This window comes from Macrotis lagotis, chromosome 1 (genome assembly GCF_037893015.1).
Source record: "Macrotis lagotis isolate mMagLag1 chromosome 1, bilby.v1.9.chrom.fasta, whole genome shotgun sequence".
NCBI classification, from domain to species: domain Eukaryota; kingdom Metazoa; phylum Chordata; class Mammalia; order Peramelemorphia; family Peramelidae; genus Macrotis; species Macrotis lagotis.
This window is the reverse complement of record NC_133658.1, coordinates 535,791,522-535,812,025: the sequence shown is the minus strand read 5'-3', so window position 1 is coordinate 535,812,025 and position 20,504 is coordinate 535,791,522. Positions and strand designations below refer to the sequence as shown.

Genomic DNA, 20,504 nt, shown 5'->3' with positions numbered 1-20,504 from the left:
AAAAATTATAAAATAAGGCAAAGATCATACCTTAAAGATTAATCTCCTACATTTGCATGTTAATACATGTATATATATACACACATGTATATATATATCCACATGTGTGTACATATATAGAAATATATGAACACATCTATCCAGTAAGCATGTTTGCATACATAAGCTCATATTTTTTACAATTTATTTTGAGTTTGGAAATTAATTATTTGGGGGCTAATAAGAAATAAATAGTAGATCTTGAAACTGATCCCTGGTTCAGTGGGTTCTTGGACCACATTGTTTCATGTGTGCTAAGAAAACCCCCAGTAGCCAGATGGCCCTGGGACCATTCTAGCCAGAATCTTTGAAGTGGAAGAATAAGAGGTTTGTTCCAAGGCCTTGTGCAAACACACAGTTCATTCTTTTGTGCACCCAGAGGAAAATATGCTTGTGAATGTGGGAAATATAATCTTAGGTTATGCCCAAAAGATAGGAAACAAAACATAAATTATTTCCAAATCTGTGTTGGGAGTAGGGAAGGGAGGGAAGAAGGAAGACTGATTTGAAAATTAAATATTAAGTTTTTGAAGGTAATAAACCATTATCAACAGACTGACCTTTAAATAATCCTTATGAATTTTTCAAATCTGTACCTTTTCTTTTTCAAAAAAAAATATGTTCCCAATCATAAATTCCTATTTTCATTTCAAATCTTCAAAAAATTTTCTTTAAGAAATTTTTGAAAAAAGAAAAAAAAAGAAATTTTTGATCCCAAAAGGGAATTTTTCTTTTTGTAAATTTTTAAATATTGTCATATATATTTTCATCCTTTGAGTAATCCTGTGAGGTAGGCAGGGCAACTACCTTAGTTTCCAGAAGAAGAACCTAAGAAAAGGAGGTGGTAATTACCTCAAGGTCCCCATGACTGAAAAACCCTATATTTTATGTAGCCTAAAATGGTTTCCATTAAAAAAGGAAAGGAAGCCATTTTCAAAAATTTATTGTTCAGAGGACTAGGAGTATTAAAAATCCATAATGCCAGAGCTTTGCTCCTCCTGTTAGTCTATTAGGTCCCTACCAATAAGGCTTGGATCCTAAGGAATGTCATTTTGCATAATTCACTGATGAGAGAGGTACTGAACTTTGTTGGTCATTAATACAGGATTTGGAGATACCCTGAAAAATAGGAGTCCTAATAATTCTACCCATGGGCAGAGCTTCAAACCACATGGCTGAAAATCAGGAGAGATTTGAGGTACAGGTAGATAAGATCATCTATATTGATAACTGGATAGTGACTACCTTTGTCTGAGTAGTCTGGGTTTTGGAGAAAACAAAATTCGAAAAAGACTCTCCCCTTTAGAATCTCTGTAATGGGAAAATTTTGCTGATGTTTCTCACCACTCTTTGGAATTAACTATCTGTGAAACAATTTACTGCCTTTTGGCAATACTAAATAGTTTCTAACAAATTGAATAATCACATTGACACCCTTCTCAGAAGGGGAGAGATTGGAACTGGATCATCCTAATTTCATACATTGGATGATGATGTTCTATTGCAATGGCCATGAAGCTACATGATTTTCTTAGCTTCATGCCAATTGAAGCTTTCATCTTTGAAAGATTAGTATGGCATAAGAATCTGTGTGGTTCTTAATCTACCTCTGACTGACAAATACATTTTATTGTCCCTTTTCTCCTATTGCAGGGAAAGAAGTTTACTTTCACCACAACTGATACTTATTCAAGATAATTCAGTTAATCTGTTACCATGACAACTACCAGTCTTAGCAATTTACAGTTCTTTTTGGGCATCCTTGCACCATTGACTTTGATTAAGGTACATATTTTATTGTTAAACAGGTCTCAAATTAGGCTCAATGTACCATCACATTCACTGAGTTTTCCATCTCCCATTTTATTCTCTGGAAGGCAGTGTTAAATGTTGGAATGGACTCTTGCAGCAATAGTTACATATTAATACTCTTAATTATTAGAGATAGTTATCTGACCCAGAAGCTTTATCTGTGACAAATTAGCACTCCCCTTTCCATTCCAACAGTTCAGAAAAACTTATCCAATATAGATGGAATACTTTTAGACATGGTCCTAATTGACTTCCTCTAGATCTTTTTTATTCTGTTACCTTTGAGGAGTCACTCAAGTCCTGATGTTTTTTGCCCCTTCAAAAGTTTCTCTATATTTTAAGGAAATGCTTCAGATCTTTGTAAGTTGGCAGATCTCATTTCTGCTGGGTTGATTTGGGTAATTCTTTCCTAGGAAGAACTTGAGGGAACAAGGAGGTAAGGCAGGAAAGGAAAGAAGGTACCTTTCCCCTTACTACACTCTCCAGGAAGCACAAGGGAAGAGGTAAAGGGTGAACCTGAAAAGTTGGAGTCTTCCTCCTTTCTCAGGCCTTATTCTTTTTTAAAAATATTTTATTTATTTAAGGCAATGGGGTTAAGTGGCTTGCCCAAGGTCATACAGCTAGGCAATTATTAAGTGTCTGAGGTCATATTTGAGCTCAGATCCTCCTGACTCCAGGTCTGGTGCTCTATCCACTGAACCACCCAGCTGCTCCAGGCCTCAGTCTTCTTGATCTCTCTGCAGCCTTTGAAACCACTGATCACTCTCTCCTCCTTGATTCTCTCTCTCTCTCTCTCTCTCTCTCTCTCTCTCTCTCTCTCTCTCTCTCTCTCTTTCAGTTTTCAGGACATTATACTCTCTTTCTCATAATTCTCTCCCTTTATATCTAATCACACTTTCTTAGTTTCTTTGGTTATATCCTCATATAGGTTATGCTCTTTTAATCATAAGCCTCTTTACTTCTCTCTATACTACTTTATTTCTTGATAACATTTGCTCTCATGGATTTAATTACTATCTCTGTGCTTATGGTTGTCCAGTCTTCTTATCCTATTCTAACCTTTCTGTTGATCTTCTATTTTGAATCTCCCACTATCTTTCAGACATCTGAAATATGATGTCTAGTAGACATCTTAAATTCAACATGTCTAAAATCGAACTCATTATCCTTTTTCCTAAAGCCTCCACCACCTTCTAACTTCCTATTACTGTAAGATAGCAACACCATCCTCTGAATCCATCATGTTTGCAATTTAGGTATCTTCCTCAACTTCTCACTTTCTCTTACCCTCCCCCCCCCCCAAAAAATTCAATCTGTTTCTAAAGTCCACTGATTTCACCTTTGCAACATCTCTTGAATATGCCCCTTCTTCCCTCTAATATTTCTACTATTCTAGTATAGGCCCTCATCATGTTATGCTTGGACTATTGCAATAGCTTATTTGTATGTCTGCTTGCCTTGGGTTTCTCCCCATTCTAATCCATTTTCCTTTCAGCCACTGAAGTGATTTTCCTAAAGTGCAGGTCAAACTATATCATTCTGCTTCCCAGTAAACTCCAGGGTCTCCTATCACTTCTATTGTTTTTCTGACCAAACAAATTTTTTCCCTTTCCTCTTTCCTCATGCAAACCAGTCTTGTCCAAGAAAGTAGCTAATTTTTCAAGTTGGTGACCAAAACAAATCAATAGAATATTCCTCCAAATCCAAATATTTATAGAAGCAAAGAGGAGGGAATGATTTGTGTTCCCACTTTCTAATAATGGGTTCAAAGCACTACTTTTTCTGCTACAAAAATTACTACCACTGGGAATCGGTTTCCTTTTCTGTTTTTATATATATATATATATATATATATATATATATACTGAAAAATGGCTTTCTAACAAGGTATCTATTACAACAAAATTCCATTACAGCAAGCACTCTGGAGAGCTCATTGTTAAGGAAGTTTACTTAGCTTCACTGTCAAGCTTATTAAGTATAAGGGAAGTCTGAATGAGAATGGAAGACTAGCTCAGTTGATAATAGCCAAGGTGTTTCCCTTCACAATGTTTCTATTAGTCTATTATTTTATTATTTTCTAAATGTTAGTATAAATAACCCTTAGTGATCTTTTGTATGAAGGTCAGGTATTAATCACGTGAATTACAAAGTTGAAAACAAAAATACTTAATCAAAGAATTTGCTAGGAGAGGAGGGGATTACATGGAAATGAATCTTGAGCTCCATGGGCTAGCCACGTGCAGCACCACACATTATTACACATGATCACACCTCCAGGGCTCTCTGCTTTATGTTCTAATCACTGTTTTTTCGCTTCTGCCTTTGAGATTGTTTAGTGTGAAACTGTCTCTTTATCCCCAAGCAAGGTCAGGTTCTCCAGCATCCCATATAGCCTGGTTCATGCTGGGATAAAGAGGAAGGTAGGAATGTTAAAACAATAATGGCTATGGTCTGAGGCCTGCAACGGGTAATCAGATCCTAGCAAGGCAGAGGCTGTTTCCTGGGAGATTATTGGAAGAAAATAGGCCTCGTTTGTGATGACTTATTTTGCTCCTACCTTTCTAGCTTTTCTTAACCACTTCCCCTCTTCCCCTGAGTCTCAGTGATCAGACAGAGTAAATCTTTCTCTATATTTGCTCCACTGTGGGACACTGAGAAGCTTTGTACTGCCACTGGTAAATGTCATAAAAGCTTCAAAGTAGGAGACTGACATACTAGGGATTTCCCTTTAAACCTCCTAGTGACAATCTTACTTTTTATATGATCAGATGGGATCAAATGCAATAATATTTGTAAAGCACTTAGCACAATGTCTGGCCCATAGGTGGTGCATAATAAACACATATTCCATCCATCTAGATAAGAAAAATGCCCTAGTAGTAATCCTGCAATGCTCACATTGATTTAAGACTAACATGCCAGAGTGCAAACGTACAAAACAGATAAATTGGGAAGTGACTGTTTGTATAATGACAGGACTCATTGGAGAGTTCCCTGGAATGAGTAACTCACTCAAAATGTGATTCAGTTTACACGCCACTTCTCAAGGACATATCCGATAAGCAAAGTGAGGTGCCTCAGTGACGGCTGTCGGAATAATACTAATGATGCATGTTTCCAAAGTGCTTCACAAACATCCATTATTCATATCTTGTCAGTGTATTTTATATTCCCAGGCTTTCAATGTGTTTTCCTTTCAAGTTAATAGCACCTGAAGTAGGCATTGGTGGAGGAGGGAAAGGGGACACAAGTTAAAAGGGATAAACATTAGGAGTTTACTCATGCAACAGGTCAAATACTGCCTTATGTTGTATTCCATGAGAAGAAAAGGCATATCACTACATCTTTAGTGAATTGGACAGAATATTATTAATTTGGATTCATCCATGAAATTTTTTATTTTTATTTTTTTGCTAAAGATGAGGTGTAACAAAAGTACAGTACCAAATTAGGTAAATTATAAGTAATCATTTTGTTTATTATTCCTTAAATAAAAGTTTACTTATACTTAATAAGCTTGACAGTGAATCTAAGTAAACTTCCTTAACAATGAGCTCCAAAACCATCCTTCAGGTTACAGTGAGTTCTATAATATACAATATAATATACGGAGTTGTATAATCTCTTCCAGATTATTATTCCTATTATTATTATTGATAATACTAAGAGTTCATATTTTCATGGTGCTTTATGTGACAAGATACTTTTGCATCTTTTAGATGAGGAAACTGATGTTCAGAGAGTTAACATTGCTTGTCCAAGGACACATAATTCACAAATGGTAGAACCAAGAATCTGTCCAAGTCAAAGCCCAGGGCTCTTTCTAGTTTACTCTCTTTTTTTTCTTAAAGTTTAAATTAATTTTCCAACATTAGTATAATGTCATAAATTTGAGCTAATAGGGGAAATGTATAGCCTGAGTTAATGAAAAGTCTACATAATAAGGGTTTTTTTAAATAATGAAATGAAGTTTTCTTACTTTTAGGGTCAAAGTAAAGAAAATGTTACCTAGCTAAGGTTCTTTGAGGACACACTTTAATTGTTAATAGAGCTTGGAATGAGCTTATTAACAGTTCTATATAAAAGTTTTATTTTTAAGTTTCTGAGGATATTTAAAAAGTTTATTAGATATTTAAACTCATTTAAAATATCACTGAATAGAAAGATTAGAAGGTAGAAGGACAAATAACAGGAGAACTATAGTTCTTTCTATTATAATCTTTTATATTTTCTATTATGTTCTTTTATATTTTTTATTATAATCTTTCTATTATAAAGGTTTTGTAAACTCAATTTGGATTATGCCAGTGCAAACTTTCTGGTATTCCATATTCAACAGATATAAGGGTCTAGCTGCTAATCAACAATCCCCAGGAATTATTGCTAGTAAACTAGGAGCCTATAGGTGCTTGGGTGGTTAAACCAGATAGCTTTTTTTTTTTTACTGTTTTCCCTAGAAAGCAATATATTTACAAAACTCGAAAGAAAAATCGGTGACATCCCAGGAGGGGAGAGAATTGCTAGGGAGACTTACCTTACATGTAGTGGGAGTTAGGAGTGAGTTCCCCAGCATTAACATCAAGGTCCCAGACTCAGGGATGACTTTCAGCTTAACATGCTTTGATCTCTAGCAGTTTTGGGGTATTAAAAGGCATATGAGAAGGTATAAAGACAGGAATTGGCAAAATTGAAGAAGAGTTTCTAGGCCTGTTTATCTGGAATGTGGAACATAGGCAGGGAAAATGTAAAATAGTATGTGAAAATGAATCAGTGAGAGTTTTCTATATTAACTATTATATCACCCAATACATCAACTAGATCCTGAGAACACTAGGTATATCAAGAAATAATACAATGAAATTTTACTTCTGAAAAATCTGAGAAAATAATTCGATTTTCATTTTTTCATCTTGCTGATTTGAATATTATAGCATTCTTTAATCCATTTAAAACATTTTTGAGCATCAGTACGCTAGGTCATGTATCTCAGTACAAAAATCTGACATTAACTCAAATGTAACAAGGTTCACAATCTGTCAGTTTCATCATTTCCCCAGTTTCTACAAATTAATCTCCTTCAGTTTATCACTGAGCAGATAGATCTACTTTTGCTGTAAGGGTGAAGGAATGGGGACGAGGGTAGAAATGGAGATGATTTGGTTTAAAGCTGTGGTATCTATATTGGAACAGTTCTAACCTACTTGTATCATTAAGCTCAGACTTAAAATCAACCCTTATCTCTCTAAGACTCCTGTGAATCAGGAATAACCCAGTGTGTCCTAAGGTTTGAAGTCTGGTTTCCCAAGATAGATTTAGATTGGTTAGGAGACTGAAGATGGAACCATACCAACATCTTGGAGAAATGGACTGAGGAAGACTTGGATTTGAATACCAGTTCTGCTACTTACAACTCTAGTAACTTTTGACATGTTGCTTTCCCTTTCAGGGTCTTTCCCTTTTTTATCAAATATGGGATGCTATACTTCATGATCTCTAAAACAAAATTGTAGTGGGAGTAACTAGATGGTACAGTGAATAGAGTAACAGTTCTGGAGTCAGGAAGATCTGAGTTGAAATCTAGTCTTGAACATTATTATTTGTGTGACCTTGGACAAATCACTTAACTCTGACTCAAAAAAAAAAAGAGGGCTGGAACTGACTCAAAAGACCAGTTTTAAAATTTTGGGGTGGGTATAAGAAACCTCAGGAATTGGCAAAGGATATAAATTGGAAGTTTATTATTTTATTAGTTGCTTAGTCTTGAGAAAGTGTTAATAATAAAAGATTAAATTTAGAAGTAAATCCTGCCTTTTGGACCAGTGGTTAAATAGTTATCAGAACAGCTCCATCTCTAAGGTACCTACTAAGTCCAAATCCTTTCACCATGAGTACTACCTCTAGGGCATTCAGTTCATGGCCCTTTGTGCTTTGCTATATACTAATCTCAGTGTTGACTCTTTAAATCTGGGTTTAGAGTCAGCGCTAGCCTTAACAGGTAGACTGATTAAATGAAGGGCACTGAAATTCTCCCCAGGATATCTTGTGGCTCTACCAAAGAGTCTGGAATTACCACTTTACTTACTCTTTTGGGTTAAGGCATTATAAACTCCTTTTAAAAACTCCTTTATTCACTGGTGGCACAGTGAATAAAGCACCGGCTCTGGAGTCAGGAGTACCTGGGGTTCAAATCTGGTCTCAGATACTTAATAATTACCTAGCTGTGTGGCCTTGGGCAAGCCACTTAACCCCATCTGCCTTGCAAAAAAACCCTAAAAATAAAAAATAAAAAAGTGTCTGGGTAGGAAAACATATTAAGGCAATTAGGGCCCAAATAAATACAAGGTTAGTGAACATCTAGAAAATGATTAATAAGAACTATTCTGACTTCATCAGGAGTAGATCAAACTAGACTAATTTTATTTCTGTTTTTGACTATAAAACTGTTAAACCAGGAGAACTGATATAGATCTAGAGTATCCAGGTTTTCAGCAAAACATTCAACTAAGCATTCCATGATAATTTTATGGGAAAAGTGAAGAGTTATGAGTTAGTCAATAGTTCAATAAATAGATTTGTGACCAGTTGAAAAGTTTCAAAGAATAATCACTAATATTTCCATGTCATGTTGGAAAGAAGTACTTGTGCTTGATCTAGTAGTTTATTGCCCTTTAGATATTTGCTAGAAGCCACTCATGAGTTCATCAGGACCTGAGCTTTATTTCTTTGAGAGTTCATCTAATTTTTCTCATTTTTTTTCTGGATTCAGGTTGTTTCTTGTTCTATTAATCAGTATACTATGATTATTACAGCTTTTGATGGACCCCATAGGTGGAAGGAGCTATTATGAGTATCTAATTATGGAAGTAGCTTAGACTTCCTGAGTATGTCGCAGTTTGTAATTTTGGCTCATCTCACTAGTTAAACAATCTTGAATAAGGTAAATCAGAAGTTTATGTGGCTAAGAAGCAGGACCCAGAAGTTTTAATAGCAGATTGAAAATGAGAGTTTCTCTTCCCAGGTCATAGGGAAAGGAAAACAAGTTGAGGAGGGGATAGCCAAAGAAATAGACACTGCTGTGCTGTTATATTATACTAGAAAAGGGAACTAGTTTAACTTATCAAATTTTATGGTCAACTCAGGCATGCATGTTTCCTTGTATTCATTGGCAGTATAATTGGATAGGGGACAACTTTGGGAGCCAAACAGAAGATAATAACTTTGTCTAGAGATGGTGACTTATCCTAGGTAGAAAGACTTTGAGAAGAGGCTTATTTGTTATATAAGGATCAGGCTAACTAAATACAGAAAGGCTCATCACCTTGGCCTGATGAACCACTTCCATCAAATGATAACCAAAGACTATGAACTCAGTCATAACATAAATTATTATTAGACCCTTTAGAGTCTGAAAGACTTACCTCAAATTCTCCCTTAAATACCTAGCTATCACCCTAAGAATAATTCACTAAGCCTTTAGCTACCAACTCACAGTATTGTTGTGAGGATCAAATGAGTTAAGATATATAAAGAACTTTCTAAAATGTGTATAACAGTATATAAATGTTTTATGTAAGTATATATGTATATAAATGTTATAATTATTCTTAAAGGGGTCACAGTCTGTCATATGGAGTATCCATATTAGTGAAAGTATAGCTTCTTGAGATAGAGAAATACACTATGAAGTACTCTGAGCATTTGCCTCTTTTTTGAAAATTCCTCCATATCAGAGTAGGTTCAAAGTTTGGGAATATCTGTGAAAATTTATTGTTTACACATGCAACAAGGATTAAAGATACTTAAATTTCTATGCCCATTGACATAGCTTTTTGAACCCCAGACTACCTGCAATGGTACTTTGGAACTACAATGGAACATCAGAAGAGGATTAATTATAATTTATATTTTTGTTTCATTATATAGTTATTTCAGTACCTTATCCTAGTGTGGAAATGATCCTGTGTTTTCAAAAGCTTTGCCAGCAAAGCACAAGCACTAGCAATTCCTACAAACTAGAAAGGCTTCATGCATAATCAGACATCAGATTCCATATATTTCAATTGAGCACCAGCCTCAGGTAATGAATATTTCAGTAGTGGCAATGGGAAAGGAAAATCTAACTCAATATAATCACAGATCTTTGAAATTATTATATGTAACATGTAAATAAAGTGAGACTACATGCTCTGACTTGAGTGAAACACAGAGTGTAGCACAGCTTGGTCTTGGATTGCCACACTTGTGGGGCACCTGCACAAAGGCTATACCAATCATATAACCTTAAAGATGAAGAGAGGAATTTGGGGTAAGACACAAAGAATTCTGGAACCAGCATTTATCAACCTATTCCTCTATTGCTATCAGCATTAGATTTGTTAGGGATTTGGCTCTGATTCATTTGAACAGAGTGCCCTTTCAGTATTAGGGTTTCAAAGACAAATAGTGCTATGATTTAGACTCTGGATCAATGTTCCTGGTGCTCTGGCATTGGAGCTGTCACTATCAGAATCACAGGAACTTTCACAGAACTTGTTCATCTTGTGATAAAATAGCTGCTGAGTCCTATTCCTGTTTTACAAATTGGTGGAACACCTATCATGAGACAGTGAACCTTTGATTAGCTTGCTCTGCCATCCTGTGCTATGTTGGAGACTTCAAAGTGAGGAAGGGATTGAGGAAATGCTCCAAAAAAAAATTCTGCTTTAGGAGGTTTAGATCTGAAGAATGAATAAAATGTGTGAATTTTATTACATGCAACTGATGCTTCTACTTTTACTATGCATTTCCTAATCCATATGCATTACTAACTATAGTGGGGAGCCAAGTAAAAGATATGGTCAGGAAAGAGAGGGAAAGTTCTCAAAAAGATGGAGATCTGAATGGTGAATTGTGGCTGTCTTTTTATTCCCTTTTCTCCATCTGGGCTCAAACTACTTTTCCATCCTTATTTTCTTCAACTTGCCTAAGGTCCCATATTCTAAAACATAATCAAGTTGTACATTTAAATTAGGACCTAGAGTGAAGACAAAGAATGAAGTTGCTTGAAGGGATGGGAAAGAAAAAAGGATGCTCAAAAGATGATTGACAAAACTCCTAGATAAGGCCTAAGCATTAGTTGAATACAAACATATGACTGAGAGTCCTGACTCTTTGCAAGATTCCAACTTTTATACAAAGCATATACAGTTACAAAGCACTTTCATATATATTAATGCATTTGATTCTTTGTAATCTGAGAGTGATACTGTAATTATTTTTATCTCTTCATTTTGTAGGCTCTGATTTTTTTGAAATTAAAAAATATTTTATTTTCCCTATTACATATAAAAAAACAAGTTTTGATTCATTCTAAAAGCTTTAAGTTCTAAATTCATTCCCTTCTTCACACCCCACTCCCCCTCACTTAGAAATCAAGTTATTTGATATAGATTTAAAAAGTGTAGTCATGTAAAACATTACTGAATAGTCAGGATGTGAAAGTAAACAGCTCCCTCTTTCCCCCAAAAAAGAGAAACATCAAGAAAAATAAATAAATAATAGTATGCTTTAGTCTGTATTCAGAAACCATCAGTTCTGTCTTTGGGAATGAATAGCATTCTTTATCTTTAGTCTTTCAGAATCATCTTGAGACACAGCATTACTGAGAAAAGGTAAGTCATTCAAAGTTGATCATCCTGCAATGTTGTTGTTCCTTTGTTTATAGTATATTTCCCAATGCATCTGCTCATGTAAATCTTTCCAGGTTTTATTGAGAGCACCTTGTTCATCATTTCTTATGGCAGAATAGCATTCCAGTATAATAATATACCACAGTTTTTTCAATCATTTCTCAATTGATGAGCACCTTTCCCATTACTGGACAGCAGTAAAAAACTGATTTACAATCTAGAATGATGCCCAAAGGAGAATAAAAATGTGCATACCCTCTGATCCAGCAATACCATTATTGGGTCTATACCCTGAAGAGATCATGCAAAAGGGTAAAAAATCACTTGTACAAAAATGTTCATAATAGCCTTTTTGTGGTAGCAAAGAATCGGAAATCAAGTGAATGTCCATGAATTGGGGAATGACTGAACAAATTGTGGTATATATATATGCTATGGAACACTAATGTTCTTTTTTTGAAATTTTATTTATTTTTGAATTTTACAATTTTCCCCCTAATTTTGCCCTCCCCCACCCTCCACAGAAGGCAATCTGTTAGTCTTTACATTGTTTCCATGGTATACATTGATCTAAGTTGAATGACCTAAAGGAGGAAATCATATCCTTAAGGAAGAAATATAAAGTATAAGAGATAGCAAAATTACATAAAAAGGATAACTTTTTTTTAAAATTAAAGGTAATTGTCTTTGATCTTTGTTCAAACTAACAATTCTTTCTCTGGATACAGATGGTATCCTCCATCACAGATAGCCCCAAATTGTGCCTGATTGTTGCACTGATGGAATGAGCAAGTCTATTAAGATTGATCATCACCCCCATGTTGCTGTTAGGGTGTACAATGTTCTGGTTCTACTCATCTCACTTAGCATCAGTTCATGCAAATCCTTCCAGGCTTCCCTGAATTCCCATCTCTCCTGGTTTCTAATAGAACAATAGTGTTCCATCACATACATACCCCAACTGATGGACATTCACTCGATTTCCTATTCTTTGCCACCATAAACAGGGCTGCTATGAATATTTTAGTACAAGTGATGTTTTTACCCTTTTTCATAAGGGTATAGACCCAGTAGTGGTATTGCTGAATCAAAGGGTATGTACATTTTTGTTGCCCTTTGGGCATAATTCCAAATTGCCTTCCAGAAAGTTGGATGATTTCACAGCTCCACCAAGAATAACACCAAGAGGGATGTAATTTCAGAGAAGCCTGGAAAGGCTTTCATGAACTGATATTGAGCTAGATGAGCAGAACCAGAATAACATTGTACACTCCAACAACAACATGGGGGTGATGATCAACCTTAATGGATTTTTCTCATTCCATCAGTGCAATAATAAGGGATAATTTTAGAGTGCCTGCGATGGAGAATACCATCTATATCCAGAGAAAGAACTGTGGAGTTTAAACAAAAACCAGTCTATTACCTTCAATTTTTTTAAAAAAGTGCCCTCTGTACCACATAATTTTTCTTTCTCTAATATTTTATTTTTTCCTCAAGGATATGATTTCTCTCTCAACTCTTTCAATTTCGATCAATGTATAGCATGTAAAGATTATCAGACTGCCTTCTGTGGGGGAATGGGGGGAAGGAAAGGAGAGTAGGGAGCAAATTGTAAAATTCAATCCTTACAAAAAACCTTAGAAAACTACTATTGTATATAATTGGAAAACAAATTAAATGTTAATAAAAAATAAACTGAATTTTAAAAAAGAACTGCTTTAAATATCCTTATATATTAGGTCCTTTTCCTTCCTGTTTTTCATCTCCTCTAGAATATAAACCTGGTAGTGGCATTTCTAGTTGAAAGGGTAGGCATGGCTTTATAGCCTTTAGGCAAAAGTTCCTAATTGCTCTTTAGAATTGTTGAATCATTTCATAACTCCTCCAACAGTGCATAAATGTCTCATATTCCCTCCAACATTTTTCATTTTCTCTTTTTTGTCCTATTAATCAATTCAATAGTTAGTTAGGACATTTTTAAATTATGGCCATAGATAAGCACTGATAACCTCATCTGAAAACTATTCATATCTTTTGATCATTTTTTTATCTCTTGATTTTTATAGGCTGAGAGTAACATTCCAAAGGTGATATACAGGTCCTTTGATTCCTTAGGCAACTTTTATTTCCAAGTTATCATCAAATATAGTCTTTATTTATTAGGAGAAAAGAAGGTCGGGAAAACTACAATGTGATACAGTGAAAAGAGAATTGATATTGGAGCTACAGGAGCTAGGTTCAATTCCTATCTCTAGCAATTATTATCTGTGTCCTTGGGCAATGAGTAACTCAACCTTTCTGTCTCAGTTTCCTCAACTATAAAATGAACAAGGTTCACATGATGATTTCTGAGGTCCTTTCAAGCTTTAGATCTATAATCCTATGAGAATCTCAGAAGTACTTCATTAGGATTTGTGTCCTCAACTGACAGGCTACTATTGGATTCCAGTTTCTAGTGACTTTTTATTCATGGAAATTCACCCACTTCAATAATAAAAGAATGCAACTGACTATTGTGTGACTGATTGTAAACCAAAGTGGGGAAAGTGGTTTGTCAGGAAGGAACTACTAAAATCCAAATTTTTAGTTTGAATAAGGTAAGCAAGTTGGGGGAAGATTAAGATGGAAATGTGGCTTGGATCCAGATCATGGAGAACAGAAAATTTGGAGGATATCCACAATTCACCATTCAGGCATCCACCATTTTGAGAACTTTCCCTCTCTTTCTTGACTAAATCTTTTACTTAGTTTCCCACTATAGTTAGTGCGGCTATATTTAAAAATCTGATGAGCAACTTAGAATGTTTTTGATTATGGTATTATCCTAATTATTATTTTATATTTATCTGCAATGCTGACATACTTCTATAGAAATGTTTATAGGAAAATGATCTGTGATGCACTTCCCTGTCTGCTTTCCCCTTATCCTGGTCAGCAATTTAATAAAGTTATAGATAAAGAATTATTAAATGAATAAGTTTAGGGAAATAGACCATGGAAATTGAGTACTTCAAATCTTTAGTTTGAAAATGATAAAAAGGATAGTTCATTTTACACACTTAATAGTTTCCCAGAAAGTGCATCAACTGACTTTTGGTACATTAAATCATGTTTTAAATGCTCGCAAATTAAAGTATCTTGTAACAAGTTCTTTTTGAAATTGAAGAATCTTTTTGTCTATGAAGACAGATTAGTTTTTAAGTTGATTTTTCATATCTTCCATTTCTTTAAAGCAGGTACACCTTTTATTCCCTTAAGCAGTAAGAATTTTTCCCAGGAGAAACTGAGGAATATGATCTACTCTCATCTTGATAAACTAACCAGTCAATGGGCAAGGATGACTGTGGAAAACTGTTCATATGGATCAAAGTCAGGACAAATCCCCACACTTGAAACAGAGAGGCAACTTGTTTTCCAAACACTCCTTGGAATAGAAAGAAATACATGGACAAGTCAGGAAATCCATTTTGAGTTGGTTTGATCCTATTGGTCTCTACCTCTAAGGCTGTTTTTGGGACAGAGGATTGGGACACTTAGCTTGCTTAGTAAACTCCCTATTTGTTATTGACTTCTCCTTAAGCAAGATAAGGTTGCAGCAGTTTGTCCTTTGCAGCATTTGGAGGCCAAAGAGTACAAGGAATCTGTTCTGGATTTCTGGTGATTTTTCCTAAGCTCAATGTATTTCTTCTTGAAAAAAAACAGAAGATATTTGAGAGATTTGGCTTGATATTTCAGCAGCAAGATGATGTCAAGCTGTACTGCACATTGTAGCTAAAATCTGCATCCAATCCAATCCAATAAGCATTGATTAAGTGCCTACTATGTGCCAGACACTGCTAGGCACTGGGAAAACAATATAAAGAAAGATAGTCTCTACCCCTAGGAGTTTATAATCTGGGGAATTTGCTTCCCCCCCACTGGGGGTAGTTAGAGAAGTGATGCTTAGAGAACTGATTTTAGCAACTCAGGATGCTTCTGATTATGATGTTATCTAAGTGATTATTTTGCATTTACTTATAAGTACACCTTACAAATGATGCATCTACCTTCACCCCAGTCTTAGAGGGAAAGGAGGGTTTTTGTTTTTGCTTCTGTATCTCCAGGGCTTAATACATTTTGCTATTATAGACTTGACTTGTGAATAAATCTATATTGGGAGTACCTAGTAGAAACATCCTTTACTAATGCAGATTAGAACTTCCTCTGCAATTTATAGTCTTAGAGAGTTGCTTGGCCTTTGAAAAATTAAGCAATGTTTCATTCAGTCAGTATATGTCCTCATTTTGGGCAGCAACTCCTATGAAGAAGTCAGTCAAACTCATGAGCTGCTAACCAAATGCCACCAACAGAACAGGTACACCAGTCTGGCAGAGGTAGAGGGACACCCTGAGGAAGAGACAAGAGGCAACATATGCCAGGCAAGTCAAAATGCCAGTACTGCCACTGCTATCTCTCCTCAGACCCTAATGAGTCCAAGAGCTTTGGGAATGACAGTGTCCCCCAAACCAGAGATGTCAAGCTCACTGCTCTTGGGCTACTTGCCCAGAGCAGATTAAAATGTAATTGGGAAACATTTCACCCAAAAAAATGTAATTCAACATAAATAATGTTTATTTGTGATTTTCTAAATAAATATACAGGGCAGCTGGGCAGCTAGGTGGCACAATGGATAGAGCACTTTTGAGTGCCCCCTTTGAGTCAGAGAGAGACAGGAATTTGAATCCAGCCTCAGACACTTGATTTTTACTAGCTGTGTGAACTTAGGCAAGCCATTAACCCTGATTGCCTCACATCCATGGCTATCTCCAGTCGTCCTGATTCATATCTGGCTACTGGGCTCTGGAGCAGAAAGTGACTTAGCACAGCACCCCCTCACTCAAATCCAGTTCACATGCTTCTCATGACATTACTTTTCTGATGTTATAGTCTTCTTTGGAAATGAAGGATAAACATTATACAGGGCAACCAGATGGTACAGGGGAAAGAGCCCTAACACTGGACTCAGGAGGACCTAAGTCCAATAGGAGAGCCTGACACAATTGAAATGACTCAACAATAACTAAATGTGTGGCTCTTAGGGATCTGTTTCTATTTGAGTTTGACATTACTATCCCAAACTACCAGATCTGCTTTCATCTGGCCCAGCAGCCAGGAAGTCATGATTGAGGAAGTCATGATTTTAATCAATATGAAAATATTAATATTATCAGCAACAACTTCTGAACAACTGCCAACAGACAAATGAACCCTGCAAGGGACAATGCTCCCCCAGACCACTAGTCCTACTTCCAGCTACCTAGTTGTTATCAGTTAAGCAACACTTGTAGAGATGGTCAGCCATCTCTACTCTCCCCAACCAACAGACACTCACAAAAGCAGGCAAACCAGATTAACTGAAGTAGTGGAGTACGCTGAAAGCCATATAGGAGTCATCAGGTGCCAGATAAGATAAGATGAACCAACTTCATCACCTTTGCCATATATTAAATAGACTAGAACCCTGAAGCCAAGAACCTTAGAAATGACTGTGGTAGGAGTGGGGAAGTTAAGTGGCCCAGGAGTCAGGAAAATTCATCTTCCTGAATTCAAATCCAAACGCAGACACTTACTAGCTGTGTGGCCTTGGATGACTCATTTCATCCTTCCAAAGTCTTTGACACTATCAATAGTTCAGCATCACAAACTGATAACATTTCATCAGTGGAAATGACATTAAAGAAGCATTAACATCTGCTTTGCTGCTGCATCCCAAGGACCCTGAGACTTTTCCATCCAGATGGAAAAACCTTACATACAATTGTCTCTCATTAGAATGTGACTCCCTTGACAGCAGAAACTGTCTATATTTAGCCCTACTACTTAAAAACTGTGCTTTACACATAATAAATGCTAAATAAATGCTTCATTCATTTATTCATTTCAGAGAAAACCTCTGAACACAGACCTTCCTGATTCTGGCTCCCCAACTGCTATCCCAATCTGCCTCTCTACCTGCCTGGTACAAACTTAAAGCTTAATAAATGCTTGCTGTATGAATGAATGAATGTATAAAATAAATCGGAAACTAATGGATAAACCAGAGGCTTACTGCTTGATTATAATTAGGTTATAATTTATTTGAGTCCAGGAATTGTGTCTTTTATGTCAATAAAAATTAATATATTAAGCAAATTATATGCAGGGAACTGTGCTAAGCATAGAGGACATAAAAAAATGAAAATATGCCACAAAAATGACATAGCCCCTAACCTTGAGACAAATAAAGATGAGACAAAGTAGATTATTATGAGGTCAAAGCAGAGAGGAAAAGGCAAAGTATTTTAAGAAAAAAATATGCTGAGTGAATTATTACTTTTAACTGAAGAGATCTGAGAGTTTCATAAAAGTCATGGCACTTGATTTGATCCTTGAAGAAAACAAAGGATTTTGAAAGGTGGAAACATGGAAGAAGGTTATTTTCCCATGGGTGGGAGTGGTGAGGGTGGAAAGGAGGGTGAGATGACCTGTACAAATGCATGGAGGCTGACAGATGGTATGTGAAATTTGGAGAATTTTTTCCCATCTATTAATCCAGGTTGGCTAGAACACAGAAAAGCAAAATAATATGCAATAAAGTTGGAAAGGTGGGTTGGATTCAGATTATAGAGGGTCTAAGGACTTTGCATTTTCTTTTAGAGGCAATAGGGCGACATTGGGGTTTTTTGAGCAGATGAATAAAACAATCTATCCTGTCCTTAAGAATATCATTTTGATAGCTTTGTAAAAGACTGACTGAAGAAAGGGCAGTGTGAAGGCAGGAAGATGACTTAGAAGATTCACATCAGTCTAGAGGAGAGCTAGTAAGGTTATGAACTAAGGGGAGGGTGGAAAGAAGAGGACAGATTTGTGACAAATGCAAGAAAAGGATGCAATAATTTAACATTTCTATGATGTCTTTAAGTTAAACAAATCATTTTCCTCATGACAACTCTATGATGTAGGTAGTCTATGCATTCCCATAATGATAAAGGCAATGAGATTAGGAAATACTAAATTGAAGGAGTCAAAATACTGATGCGATATCACCTTTCTACCCCAACCCCCTTCATCCCCTGTAGAAAGTAAGTTCAATAAAGACAGGGATCGCTTTATTTTATTTCACTTTCACCCAGAAGTGTGTTGCAGTGGATAGAATGTTGGAAGATTTGGGCCTGAGTCTCAATTCCAACACATCCTGACTATGTGACCCTAGACAAGTCATTTAACTTCCCGGTGCTAGCTACAGCAGAGGCTGGTGTCAAATTGCATTGTGGTGGGGGCGGGGGGTGTTCTTCACTGAGAATTTTCTACACCAATGAAACCACAAATCTGGTTTCTTCCCTCAGCTTCTCCCTCCTCTGCCAGAAAAAAAAAAAACAACAAAACTCCATCACTCAACATGTTACTTGCCCCATTTTATGCACTTCACTTGTGATTTAAAAATTTTTAATAACCTCACCATTTCATGATGCTCCTGGAATCAACAGAACTCAGCAGGTATGTATGTATGTTTAAGAGAGGAAAGATCAGAGAGTAGTAAAGGAGAGGAAAACTCAGGGTTTCTCTCAGGTTTCAAGCCAGAGCACTTATTACGAGACTGATGATGCTCCAACCAGCAGAAGATGTTGAGAGCCATATAGGAGTCATCAGGTGCCAGATAACATAAGAGGAACCAACTCCATCACCTTTGCCATATATTAAATAGACTAGAACCCTGAAGCCAAGAACCTTAGAAATGACTGGTAGGAGTGGGGAAGTTAAGTTACTTCTCTTACAGTTCTCCTCATTGTCTATTGTCATTGTACACCTCATCTATCAAGACACATCACCATGACTGATAAGTTCTCCATTAGAAGATGAGACATTTATATCTGAATGATAAATAGACATCCCTTTGATTTCTTGCATCCTGGACCTTGCCTAATAAAATAAAAACCAGATTGAACATGCACAGGGAGCTGGCTTCCATATCAGGAAGTCCCAGATTCAAGTCCCTTCTCTGATACATCTCTGACTGACTATGCTACCCTGATTAAGTTTCTTAACCTTTCCCTAAACAATTCCCTAGGACTACAAATTGCAAAGAAGGTATTGATCTGCATTTGTAGGAGTTTCTTCACTGAAATTTCCACTTGTCAATGAAATCTAAGGTTCAGTCTCCCAAACTTCCTAAAAATAATATGTGGTTGTATGGTCAAATGGGCAGGTGGGGATGTAGTGGAAAGGGCACCAGATTTGGAGATAGGAAGACCTGAATTCAAATACTTGCTAGTGCTCAGTATTCAGACCCTGCCTAACTTTGTGATTGATCCTGGGCAAGTCACTTAATCCTGTTTACCTCAGTTTATCTGTAAAATGAGCTGGAGAAGAAAAATGGCAAACTACTCCTTTTGCCACACATAACTGAACAACAACAAAACTGATATGATCAAAAGAAAGGGGAAGATCCAAAGTATTTTAGGTCAAAGGAATGATAAAAAGATCATTTTCCACTGGGGACATCAGGGAAGGCTTTAGGAAGAGCATTGCACCTGATCTTCAAGCAGTTATTTAATAATATAGCATATATGTGTGTATATATATATATATATATGCATACACATATGTATCTGCCAGAATTTCCAACCCAGCTTTGCTTCTTTAGAATTTCCTTGACTTCTCCATTATACCCTGGGTCAGGGATCTTCCCAAGCTTCTCACTTTATTTTATAGCTTCCGTTTGTGTACCTTCTTCAAAATGGGTTTGTCTTTCTTTTTTCATATCTGTTTCTCAGATATATAGAACAGAGCCTGGCTCATAGTAGGTACTTTATAAAGGTTTATTGACTGACTAGGACCCCCCCCAAAAAACCCAAAATACTGTTTCTGTCCCCTAAGTAGCTCACAAGATAATGTTTGTCCTTCATTCTTGAAGAAGACCATGACATCAGGGAGGTGATGCCATGATAAGCAAATGAATTG

The 20,504-nt window shown here is 36.2% G+C and overlaps 1 protein-coding gene across 5 annotated transcripts in view; it reads right to left on the bottom strand.

The window, feature by feature from the left end:
- Nucleotides 1–20,504, bottom strand: part of PCYT1B (phosphate cytidylyltransferase 1B, choline) — a 104,470-nt gene that overhangs the window by 70,081 nt on the left and 13,885 nt on the right. The window contains exon 1 of one of the 5 annotated variants that reach the window (XM_074233132.1): nucleotides 6,389–6,565. The exons of the other annotated variants lie outside the window; for them this stretch is intronic. Coding sequence (XP_074089233.1) covers nucleotides 6,389–6,433 — 45 coding nt within the window. The 5' untranslated portion in view covers nucleotides 6,434–6,565. Of the gene's footprint in view, nucleotides 1–6,388; nucleotides 6,566–20,504 lie in introns of those variants that run through there. 5 annotated transcript variants of the gene reach the window in all.